Below are 13,618 nucleotides of genomic sequence, written 5' to 3' on the forward strand. Positions count from 1 at the left end.
GTTACTACATACAAGCAACAACTGCACTTTCCACAAGGGAAAGTGCCTGTTGCACCTACCCCTAAACTCCTATAACTTACAGGCAGTTGAAACTTGCCATGCACCAAAAACTCTTATACTTCCACCTTTCGAATAAGAAAACATGGGATACTCATTTCCTCTTATATTAAGGAATTTATTTTTTTCTAAAATACCCCAATGATATTTTACCACATTTACTAAAACTTCTGTAAACACTGTATATTTGGTCACATATATTTTTTGTTTATCCTGTTTATGCGCTCTGCCTTGCATGCTATACATGCTTTTAGTATTATTTTGAAAAAATAAAATACTTTAAACAGTATTTTGCAGGGAGCAAGCCCCCCTGTACCCCACACACACTCCCTACATAAATATACTAACTCTGAGATTGCACTACAGTGGGGAGAAGGATATATTTCTTTATCCCCAGTGTAATGCACTTCAGAGAACAGGCTTTTGCGAAAGTGTACTTTCGATTTAGTGCACTTTTGCTTAAATGGGTTTGATCTTCTGGTTGTCGAGAAAGTGTGTTTTTGACAAGTAAACCCTATATATATATATATATATATATATATATATATATATATATATATATACGCACATATGCACATACACACATACACACACACACACGTGTGTATATATATATATATATATATATATATATATATATATATATATATATATATGTGTGTGTGTGTGTGTGTGTGTGTGTGGTTTTAGTATCTGAAACTCCCAAATGTCAATGTCTATTTTGTTGACACACTTTAATCGACAGGTATAACAAATCAACAATCACCAGGGTCAGGCTTTCCAAGATGGCTGCAGACTGATTAACAGCTTAACTCCACCTCTCCCAGTGTGAAAAAAGAAACTGAAAGACAACAGCCAGGAACTCTCTCACTTTTGCTGAATTCAGTTACTGACTACTAAGAACACTGCCTAGATAATGGAAAAAAATAGACTAAGAGATCCTGAAAGAAAATCAATTAGAAAAGATCAAGAGAAAACGTTCTGACTGGGAAGAATCTTGCAGCTGTTCAACAAAAAGCAGTTCAAACTCTAGCTTTGGTGCAAGACAGGGCTTCCAGTAAACTAGAGGGAAAAATATGTCAAATGTGCTCAGAGCTGATAATAAACAGAACACTAAAATATATCAACTCAAACAACAAAAGGTTGGTAAAAATAGAATAAGCTTTAAAGAGATATTCAGATGAGCTGATAAAACTGTACAAATGCAAGGTCGAAATGAAGAAAAGGCCGGCTGAGTAAGACACTGTTCAAGAAGAGATGATTCAAAAACAAGTAGAATTAGTGGACAGAGCCCGTATGGAAAACCTGATATTTTCTGCTGTAGCAGAGAAACTAAAACAAACGGACTGTTTTTATTTTATGAAGGCACAAATAAGTAACTGGTCTGGTATTCCACAGCAGGATTTGTTAATTGAAAGGGCACATCATGTGCATGCTCCAAACCTGGCAATGAGAAAGCAGCCAAGACCTGTATTAGCAGCAGAAAGAGTTGATCATGAAAAAACTGGTAGGAAGGCAAAGTATTAAAAGTTGGAGACAGTAGAGTATTTGTGGAAAATGATTATTCATTGTACACCAGGCAAAAGAGAAACAAGTTTATTGCAACAACCAGATAATGTCAAGAGGCAGGTGTGAGATTCAAGTTGCTGTACCCAGCTGTCTTCAGAATATTTTTTTCCTGGGGATCAAAGTCATATTTGATGCAGAACAGGCTAAGGAGGAAATACAAAAGTCTGTCCAACAAAAAGTGGGCCATCAAGCAGACAGGGAGTCTGCTTTTCATTCTGCTGATAATAAGCACATTGAAATACTTAGCTAGTGAAATTGTTTCCAGTGTTCCAAAAGAAAATGTTTGAATGACAATGAAAAGCACAGGAGTTAACTAGAAGAATTGGGAATATCTTGCAATTGAACTGGAGTCAGGAGTTGGGAGATAGAGATTAATGGAATACCAGCAACACAGAAAATTAGTGAATAAATATGAGATTAGAAAGCATCAATCATATTTGTGAAATATGTCTGCACAAGAAAAATGGAAAGAATGAACTTTTGTTGACTTTGTTAAACTTGTGGGGAATTGAAAGGCATTTGCCTCACTTCATGTCATTAATTTTTGGAAGAACAGTGAGGGGAGGGGAAGAGGAAAGAAAAGGTAATTATAAGTAAAACTATTTCTGCTCTTAACAGTATTTCTATAAAACATTTTCATGATAATAAATTGCATGTTATATAGTAAAGCATTTTAGTTATTATTGATTGTGATAAAGATACTAAAGTAAACGGGTAAATTTTTCTTTCTTTCTTCTTTTTAGTATTAAGAAATGTAGGCATTACAATCCAAAAAGAGAAAAAAGGCTAGACAAAATCATGTTTAAGTTAATAGGCTGTAATCTTGGATTGTTGAGGTGGGGGATGGGGTGTAAAAGTACACAGATCATAATATATGTAAAGCTAATATGTTTTCTCTTACTTTTGCATGGGAAAATGTCTGGATAAAGACCCTTGGCTTAATCAAGTAACATGTTTTTAATGGAAACAAGTAAATACGAGAACACTGAAAGTAATGAAAAGTTTTCCTTTAGGAATAAATGTTTCAGCATGTCTTTATTGTCTTTTTTCAAGCTAAGGGTTACATTTTTTATATTTCTGTGGAGACAAGCTGATTATAGGGCAATAAAAAGCCAAAGTACTTGTTTCTTCAAGGATAAAAATTAATGTTTCCCGAAAGCATGCAAGTTGTTCTTCACATCTGGGAGGGGAATAAAGATTAAAAAAGAATAGTCACCAATTAGTTTTAGTAGGAGCACAGGTAGTAACATGAACCTGCCAAATATTAGAGAGTGCATCCATCATAAAAGTTGGAAATAGACCTTTTAAAATGCTGTCATTTATAATAGGTGAGAATCATGACGTTATATCATAATGACAACACTTTCCATATCATCTTGGAATGTGAATGGTCTGACAGATATAAACAGAAAGGAAAGAATATTTAATTATATGAAGAAATGCCAATTTCAAATAGCAGTTCTACTGAAGATACATCTGGAAAGACATGACCATGTGATTTTGAAAAAGAAAGCTTTTCAGGATGGATATTCAGCAGAGTATCAGGGACAACGGGAAAGAGGAGTACTTATATTAATTGCTAGAGGATCTCCAAAAGTGATAGAAGAGGGAAAAGAGATAATAATGGTACATTTGAGGTAGTAATGGGCTACTGGCAAGGGTTGATGATTACACTGGCATGTATCTATATTCCAGATAAATCTGTTTTATAGAGCTTAAGAAAGTATTTGGAGAATTAATCAGCTTTCATCAGGGAATATTACTTAAAAATGGGGACTGAAATTTGATCTGGAATAGCAAGGATGTATCTGGGGGCCTAGAATGGAAAATATATATGGATTAATGTGGTTTTGTGGAGGGGAGGCAAACATATGATAACATTAATAGTACAATGATAACACAGCCATACCCAACAGAACCAAGACGCTGTCCTCCAAAAAAAAAAGGAAACCAATCTAGTCATCCCCTGCCATAAAAAAACTCTACAACAGAAGGAGGAAACTGATACAGAATAAGGTGAAGTCCCAAGACTGGAAAAACTCCCTTATCAGCATCAACAAAAAGTTGAGATCCCTCATCAAATCCTCTAAAGCTAGCTATGAAAACAGAATTGCAGCAGATAGTAAAGGTAACCACAAGACCTTCTATAGTTATGTAAAGAATCTCCATGGAAATACCCAGATTTGCTCTGCGCTACTGCACAATGGTACCACCTATACTGAGCCAACAGATATTGCCAATATACTGGCCGCAGATTCAGTGCCAACTTTACCTCCCCCCCCCCAATGGACCAATCATAATACCAGTAGATTGCCAGGCACCCAGTATTTCTGCTGCACAGGTTAAAACAGCACTATCCATGGTCAATAATACAGCTTCCATGGGACCTGACAACATCCCTGGCTGTGTTCTACATGAACTACAGAGAGAACTGGCACCTCACCTGTGTGCCCTATTAAGTCACAGCCTCACCTCAGGCTTTATCCCTACCAAATGGTACACTGCTACAGTCATCCCTCTCCACAAAGGAGGAGGGACTACAGACCCTGGGATCTATCGCCCCATTAGCCTGATGAGTCTGATATGCAAAGCTATGGAACGCATCATCATGGACCTAATAAACAAGGATATAGGGAATCTCCAAACTCTGGATCCCACACAGTATAGTTTTGTGAAGGCTAGATCATGCCTGCTCAATTTGGTCAACTTCTTTGAGTCACCAGATCTGTGGATAAAGGCAAGGTGGTTCATACAGCCTACCTTGATCTGGCCAAAGTGTTTGATAAAATTCCCCATTCAGGAATCATAGAAAAACTCACTAAGCTAGGCATCAACCCCTATATCACTAGACAGGTTGCAAACTGGCTCACAGATAGAACCCACAGTGTGAAAGTAGTGGACTCCAAGTCAGACTGCCGACCAGTCATGAGTGGAGTCCCACAGGATTCGGTCCTGGGTCCTCTCCTGTTTGGTATCTACTTCTCTGAAGTCCAGGCCAACACGAAGAGTCTCTGGCTGACAAAGTTTGCAGACGATTGCAAGTTGGGAACTATTATTAACTCCCCAACTGCTGTTGACATCCTACAGAAAGGCCTCACTTTTACCGACTGGTGTCAGAACCATGGCCTTAAGCTCAATGCCAAAAATTGTGTCATTATCCCCTTTGGGAAAAACCCAGTTCCCATGAATTACCACATTGATGGTAGTCCACTGAACACAGAAGGTGTTATAAGAGATCTGTGAACACAGATTGACAGCAGCCTCTCTTTTGACCACCACATTGCCACTGTGGTCAGAAAGTCCTATGTGGCACATCTCATTACTAAGGGTTTTGCATCCAGGAAGAAAGAGGTCATTGTCTCCCTCTACTCTTCTCTCATTAGGCCACTCATCGAGTACAGTGCCCCAGTTGGCATGTACCTCACTAGACACCTGCAACAACTGGAGAGGCCACAAAAGTACCTCACAAAGAGGTTCCTAAGCCTTAAACACTTGTCCTATATGGACAGACTCAAAAAACTCCAACTATTCTCTGTCTCATATTGCCTACTTAGAGGTGATCTCTGCTTGAGATACAAAGCCATATCTGATCCACTCTGTTAGAAATGCTACATCTAAAGAAATCCCAATCTCTCCACACTACACACTCCGGTGACCTCAACTTAATTACCACAATCAACAGAACATGCTGGAGGGACAGGTTCATAACCCAGAGACTGCCCTTGTATGGAATAGACTTCCCATACATGTCAAACAGAGTACCTCACTAGTCTTATTCAAGAGAAAGCTTGATGAGTGGATGGGAAATAGAAAATTCACCCCAGGGATCACTCTAGTGGCTTTACTCGACAGAGGCACTGGGAGCTAAGGTCGGGTGGCACAATGTCAGGGTAATCCTATAGGCTAGGTTTGTAAAGGCTCCAGGACCATTAGCCTAGTACATACCTATGAACTTATGAACAGAGGTAAACAAAATGTAAGAAAATGCCACTGTTGCTGTTAGGTCTTGTTGCAGAGAAAACATTCGACAGAGTGAGCTTGAATTTTATGAGTAGAGCAATGGAAGCATTTAGGGCAGCCACGGTGGTGCAGCAGTTAGTGTTGCCACCTCACAGCAAGAGGTTCTCCAGTTCGATTCTCGGCTGGCGTGCCTTCTGTGCGGAGTCTGCATGTCCTCCCTGTGGTCGTGTGGGTTTCCTCTGGGTGCTCCGGTTTGCTCCCACATCCCAAAGACATACTGTAGGTGGATTGGACACTCTAAATTGGCCCTAGGTGTGAGTGTGTGCATGTGTGTGCCTTCTCTGGAAGGTTGGGCGCTGGGCTGGCAACTCGACACTGTAAAACTCCACTGCCAATCATGAGCGGACAGTGATCCGCTGTGGCAACCCCTAACTGGGAAAAAGCCGAAAGAAGAAGAAGCAATGGAAGCATTTGTATTTCCTGATACAGTAATATGGTTAATTAGCAGGATATGTGTGGTATCAGTGGCAAAAGTCAAAGTGCGAAGGTTCCTCTTTGATAAGTTGTGTCTGTGGAGATTAACCAGGCAGGGGTGTCCTCTTTCCCCTTTGTTATTTGAGTTATATTTAGTACTACTGCCAAAGAAAATAAGTGACTCAGAAATTCAATGATATAATTGTCATGTTAATCAAGAAAAGTTGGCTTTATTTGCAGACAATATTATTTTGTATGTTATGATAAAACCAGAAAAGGACATCTCAGTGTTGTGAAACATTCTGAGAAAGTTCCAGTTTTTTTTTTTTTTTTTTTTTGGGTGTATAAAATAAATGAAGATAAAACAAAGGTTATAGCTGTAAGCTATGTGCCCACACATGAATTGGTTCAGCAATACCCATATTTATGGGGACATGATAAAATAAAGTATTTATAAGTATGGGTTAAAAAGGATTATGTTATGGCAGCTAACAATATGTGGGAAGAGAATAAACAAAAGATAATAAAAAACTGAGAAATTGAAAGCTCTTTTCTATAAATATGGAGAACAAGATACAAGTGGTAAAATGTTTTTAGTCCCTTTAATCTGATACATGGGTCAGGAATATTTTTACCAACCAGGGGAGAAGCTGTGGATAGTAACTAATTAAGAGTTGAAGGATTTTATCTGAGACGTGAAAAGAGCAAGCGTTAAGTTGGATAAGTTTATCCTTCCAATAGAACAAGGATGTTTAGGATTATCTGATTTGAAGGGATATTTTAGAGCTAAACAGTTAAGTTAAAAGTAGTAAGGGATAATGATGAAGCAGGTGGGAATTTCAAAAAAATAAGAAGAGAGTGAGATTTTGGATGCAGATCCTTAAGGAGAATAACAACCATCATACAGAATATTATAGTAATAAAGTAGCAGAAAGTATTCTAAGAACTAAGCCAATATGAGAATGGAGAAAGGAGATTCTGCCAATAGGGATGACTGTAATTAGGTGTACAGAGAATAGGCAAGAGGGGCTAGAATTTACTGAAGGATGCTAACAAGGGAACCAAGGTATTGGGAACAAATAATTGGAGAAGAGAAAGTAATAGAATGGGAAGAGGCCAATAATACATTTGAACTTCAGGCTAGAGACATAAAAAGTCTTCTAATACCAAGCTGAAGGTACTACTGCTCAGTGCTAGGAGTCTTAACAAGAAACTGCACTCACTGGAATCTCTTCTTGCCCTAGAGGGTGCTGGCATCTATGCAGTTAAGAGACATGGTTCATGGTTGCAAAAAAGCACCCCAGCAGTGCAAGGCTACAATGCCTATCATACATTCAGACCACCCTCTGAAAAGGAAAAAATGAAAGGAAGAAGTTTTTCCATTTACATAAAAAGCAATCACACCTGTAGATTGGTCAAACAGGATGACTCACTTGAGCTCCTCTTTGTCCAGCTGACCATAGGCAGAATCCCCCACCACATCATCGCTAGCTACAGGTCCCCAACCGTGAATCATGAAAACCACTCCACATATCTGAAGTTACTAGAATCACCTACCATTCAGCCCCCAGTAGGGGAATCCACATCCAGCAAGAAGCCAGTCAGCAGTGGAGTACCACAAGGTTCAGTGTTAGGCCCCTTCCTCTTTGGAGTATACTTCTCAGATGTCAAGGCAAATGTGGATTGCCTTTGGCTGGCCAAGTCTGCTGATGACTGCAAGCTGGGGAGAATCATTAACTCCCCAAATGATGTTGATATCCTACAGAAAGGTCTGATGCAGACTGATAACTGGTGTTAGAACCATAGTCGCAAACTAAATGCAAATAATTGGATAATAATACCCTTTGGGAAATTAATTGCCCCTATAAATTAAAGCATTTCTAGCACCCCCCCCCCAAAGAGTGGACCCAGTGATGAGAGATATGGGTACTCAAATAGACAGTAACACGAATTTGACCACCATGTGTCCACAGTGGTGAGGAAATCATTCTGTGTGGCTCAGCTTATATGTAAGCTTAAATCTCCCATTCTGCACCGAACAGCGCCATTACATTTAACCTTTGAACACTTGAAATTTTGATCATATGGTGTTGACCATATACCATTCGAAGTTTCAAGCATTCATGGTTCTAATAGGAACCCGATGGAGTATACAGAGCTCTGAGGCTGTGAGGCAACAAGAACCAGACTTTGTTCTTCCATAATTACTACTACGCAAACATATGACATCTTGGTTGTACCCTGTATTTTTTTGGTGAGAAACCTGTGAGGACACTCCAACTGTTACAGGTGCCTGGCAAAGTACTTGTCAAAGGCTGCATTGTACTTGATTATTGGTCTGATGTGGGCTGAGTACAGTGGTACTATGACATCCTTAGATCTGGATGCCATGCCCTTACATATAAGCTGAGCCACACAGAATGATTTCCTCACCACTGTGGACACATGGTGGTCAAAGTTCATGTTTCTGTCTATTTGAGTACCCATATCTCTCATCACTGGGTCCACTCTTTGGGGGGGGTGCTAGAAATGCTTTAATTTATAGGGGCAATTAATTTCCCAAAAGGGTATTATTATCCAATTCTTTGCATTTAGTTTGCAACTATGGTTCTAACACCAGTTATCAGTCTGCATCAGACCTTTCTGTAGGATATAAACATCATTTGGGGAGTTAATCATTCTCCCCAGCTTGCAGTCATCAGCAGACTTGGCCAGCGAAAGGCAATCCACATTTGCCTTGACATCTGAGAAGTATACTCCAAAGAGGAAGGGGCCTAACACTGAACCTTGTGGTACTCCACTGCTGACTGGCTTCTTGCTGGATGTGGATTCCCCTACTGGGGGCTGAATGGTAGGTGATTCTAGTAACGTCAGGTATGTGGAGTGGTTTTCATGATTCACGGTTGGGGACCTGTAGCTAGCGATGATGTGGTGGGGGATTCTGCCTATGGTCAGCTGGACAAAGAGTAGCTCAAGTGAGTCATCCTGTTTGACCAATCTACAGGTGTGATTGCTTTTTATATAAATGTAAAAACTTCTTCCTTTCATTTTTTCCTTTTCAGAGGGTGGTCTGAATGTATGATAGGCATTGTAGCCTTGCACTGCTGGGGTGCTTTTTGCAACCATGAACCATGTCTCTTAACTGCATACACGCCAGCACCCTCTAGGGCAAGAAGAGATTCCAGGGAGTGCAGTTTCTTGTTAAGACTCCTAGCACTGAGCAGTAGTACCTTCAGCTTGGTATTAGAAGACTTTTTATGTCTCTAGCCTGAAGTTCAAATGTATTCTTGGCCTCTTCCCATTCTATTACTTTCTCTTCTCCAATTATTTGTTCCCAATACCTTGGTTCCCTTGTTAGCATCCTCCAGCAAATTCTAGCCCCTCTTGCCTATTCTTTGTACACCTAATTGCAGTCATCCCTATTAGCAGAATCTCCTTTCTCCATTCTCATATTGGCTTAGTTCTTAGAATACTTTCTGCTACTTCATGCCATTTTATAGGGGTGTCCAATTATGAAAATTAGATATTAAAACAAATAGTAGTAATTGACCTAAGCAGCCACGCTTTTGGAGTACCCTGGGAAGTTATCAAGGCAAGTATAAGCACTCTCCAATCATTAAATAAACCACTGATTGATCAGCCTCAATGTAAGTTAATAAAAATGTTTAATAATGAGTAAGTGTTTTTTATTAGGGCAAAGGCTATCAAAGAGGTGACTTCTTAATGATAAACTAATCATTTGTTTATTTGCTTCTGCATCTTGCTTTCACTGAATTTATGTTGCAACAGTTTTTAACATTTATTTATTTTATTTTATTTTATTTTACATTTTTTTACTGGGAAAGTCAGACTGGGTGAGTACCCATTTTCAGCAGAGGCCCGGGGAGAAAAGCTCCACACACAAGGGCATAGTAATAGTTTGCTTAGAACATGACATGGAATAATTACAGTTTTTTATATACAATAAGTTGTACAACGACAATTTATTAGTTAAGGTAACAAAGTATAGTACAGATAAGAACACACTTATAGGCCATAGGTATATCATCAAGGAAGAAGAGCTAAAAGTATTTTTTTTTTTGGTTTGTTATACAAGCATATGCTATTATAGTCTTTTATTTTTAAGGATGAAAACAGTTTTTGTGGTTAGTGCTAAGAAGGATCATATGTGGGGAGTGTTTGAAATAAGTAGTGCAATATTGTGCCTAGTTTGGTGTATTTCTTTAAGCAACAGTAGGTCTTGTGATAAATATTGTAACATATTTTTAACATTGCAACTTTAATGGCATGCACTTTGCTGAGTACATGATGATTGGGTGAAACTAATCATATGACTTTTAGGCCACTATTTTTAAATCTTGGTGTTAGTTTAGAGTTTTAGATTCTGAAGAAGTTCTTAATTAATTAAAAAGAACAAAAGCGCTAAGTCTAAAACTGCATCCAAGACTCTGTTCATGCAGTCTTTTAGTAGAACTTTTTTGGTTGCTTGCTTTTTTCATTCTGTGCTGCTTTTTGTGTTTCATTGATTTTTTTTCTCTTTATACCAAGTTTTTAAATTTTCTTTTCTTCTTCTTATTTCAGCTTCAAGGGGCCATAATGGTGGCTTCCTGTTTTCAGATTGTCGTGGGATTTTCTGGCCTAATTGGCTTTATTATGCGCTTCATTGGCCCTCTAACAATTGCTCCAACCATTTCCCTAATTGGACTTTCTCTATTTGATTCGGCTGGAAATGATGCAGGATCTCATTGGGGGATATCAGCCATGTAAGTTTTTACACAAATGATTGTGTTAACTTTTCCCGACTGATATTATTTTTGGCAGTTGCTAGACTAAGAACTGAGAAGTCATCATGCAAAGGTGAAAGTAATTTCACTACATGCTTTATATTGCTTTACATTAGACAGTAACTTTAATTAAATGTTTTTAAGAGTAATGTCTCATTAGATGGGTATCACTGTGGTGAAGTGATCATTGTTGTTATCTCGGTACTTGGTTCTTCAGTTGGATTTTTAGATGTAGTATCTCCTCTGTGGAGTGTGCATGTCATCCCTATGTCTGCATGAGTATTCAGTCAGTGCACAACTTTCCTGCCACATCACAAGTACCAGAATTGCTGATCTTCCAAATGTTGTTTGATGTACATGTCACATGTGTGCACTTGCATGCACTTGTGTAAACATCTATGCAATCTACAAAGGACTGTCACCCTGTTTGGGATTAGATTCTCTGGCTTGTGCCTACTGGGTGCTGTCATAGTCTACTGCCTACAGCTCCCTTGAGTGACTTTCAAGTGGATGAAGGGGATAACTGCAGAATAAATAAATTCTCAGTGGATGAAGTGCATCAGATAATATACACCTGGATAGTTGGTTTCCATTCAGGAGATAATCGGTGCTGATTGATAATATATTTATCTAAAATTGCCAAAACAGGATTTTGTTTTTAATTTTATATTTAAGCAAAAAACACAAATGTTATCTTATAAAATGGGAAAAAATGCACTTTGATATATGTGCAGAGGTGTATATGTATGTAGTATGCCCTTTAAATATAAATTTTAGCAGGATCCATATAAACTGGCTTATAAATGGATATGGTAGAAACCATCTTCAGACTTTCGCAGTTGCCATCTTCAGTCATTCTTAAAGTAGGTCATCATATCAAGCTTCACTCATACAGAAAAAGACATGCATACATAAAAAATACAAATTTTCCCTGAAGAGAGCAGTTTCATTTAAAAACTATTACCTCCGCCACTTCACAATGTGCAACTTAGGGTGCACTACAGCCATAAAGTGTATCATTAAATTTCATTTCCAGTAATATCCCACCCCTGTATTGTGTAATAAACTACAACTGGAGTTGCAGTTCAAGGTGTAATAAACCACAACTCCCATGGTAAAAATTAAGTTATCTTCCTACTTCCCACCTTCCACAAATGCCATAATTTATAATCATTTCGAGAGTGAGAGAACTGCATAATTGCTAGTGAAAATAATCTGAACACAAGAACTGTTATATGCACTATAATATTTCAACTCTTCCCAACAACAAAGACCCTTAATTTAGAATAATGCTGGGGGTTATCCAATCACATCCTTGCATAATTCATATTTCAGATGTAAAAAAAATCTTCCCCCATCAACAATTTCTTATCCTATAGCATGTCTGAAATATTAGGCAGAGGAACTATTTAACATGAAAAAATACAAAAAAGTATATCTTAATAATACAAATACAAAACCATTTAACAGGTAATTAATTTTTAAGTGCAATAATGACTTTCAGGATGTGCATTATAGAAAAATAATGGACCTTCCAGCAGCAAGGAGGTACTTCTCCTGTGTTGTAAGGCCTCACAACACCCCTGGGATAGCCATTATTTCCCTGTAATACCCATGCAGCTGGGCATTATTGCTTGCATAAAGTAGCCAAGTCTACAACTTGTCAGTCCCATTTGTATGAGTTCCAACTCATCTTCTGCTGTTTCTGATAGGGGATTATTGCTGGCACTGTTTCTATCACAGTTTTTTTTCTCTTTCCTTCATGGAGGTATAAAAATAAGGAACTATCAACAATATAATTGTTGAGTACAGACAGTGGCTTGTCCACCTTGCAAAATATGCCTTTTTATTTTTCTTGAAAAAAAAAAAAAAAAAAGCTTTGAACAAATGGGTTAATCTGATAGCAGCTTCATCTGGAAGTTATTTAATGGTTCTACAGCATTCTGTTTTGCAAATGCTGACTAAAATAAAACCTATAAAACAGCAATTTATTTGAATAATATTATACTTGCTACAGCTGTTATAACTAAAATTCAAACAGATTTTTTACTGGAGTTATGCCTATGCAGGAGCTAGATGTTGGATATGATGACCAAATCAGAATGATGCACCTTGCTGACAACTGTGGAATATGAAATGGTCCAAAGAAAACAAAACTGAAATATAACCAGCTTGGGTTACCATAGTATTTTCAAGATCCAGTAGAGTGAGTCTTGAAACATTGAAATGTAATCGGGGATAAATATATATTATGTCCAAAATTGCTGTACCTCAGACAATTCCCTCTTCTCCAAGGTATAGTAATCCCAGAGTTATTATATGTAATTAACAGGGGTGTGAGGATGCAGCCCTACATTGGAAGGTGCAGGAGGTCCCAGCCTGCAAAAATACTTTTAATGCATAACAGTGAATTGCGCGCTTCCCAGGTTTTCCTGCAGATTCACGCTAAACTTTTCACGGTTTTGGGACTTTCACTGTCAAATGTCAAACTCAAGATGAAATACACACTATTCTGTTCCACATGATATGGTACCTGAATTTTTGGTAGAAAGGAAAGTGTCAGTATTATAAACCACCAAATAATGTATTTTAAATAACAATGTAACAATGCCAGTAAAACCAAGAACAGTAAACTCATTGACAGAAAAATCCTGTGCTCCTGGTAACTCAAAACCACTATGTTAAGGAAGCTTGTTCCAAAAGTTTCACCTTATGAAAAGGCTGTTATTTATTGCAGTTTTAATATGTAAAATATCTGGCTACAAAACTTACAA

The 13,618-nt window shown here is 38.1% G+C and overlaps 1 protein-coding gene across 1 annotated transcript in view; it reads left to right on the forward strand.

Moving 5' to 3' along the window:
• The window catches only part of LOC122815177 (solute carrier family 23 member 1-like), a 489,586-nt gene that overhangs the window by 289,213 nt on the left and 186,755 nt on the right, over window positions 1-13,618 (forward strand). The window contains exon 5 of the mRNA XM_044087457.1: window positions 10,642-10,823. Coding sequence (XP_043943392.1) covers window positions 10,642-10,823 — 182 coding nt within the window. The remainder of the gene's footprint in view (window positions 1-10,641; window positions 10,824-13,618) is intronic.

This window comes from Protopterus annectens, chromosome 11.part0 (genome assembly GCF_019279795.1).
Source record: "Protopterus annectens isolate FY-2018-M chromosome 11.part0, PAN1.0, whole genome shotgun sequence".
NCBI classification, from domain to species: domain Eukaryota; kingdom Metazoa; phylum Chordata; order Ceratodontiformes; family Protopteridae; genus Protopterus; species Protopterus annectens.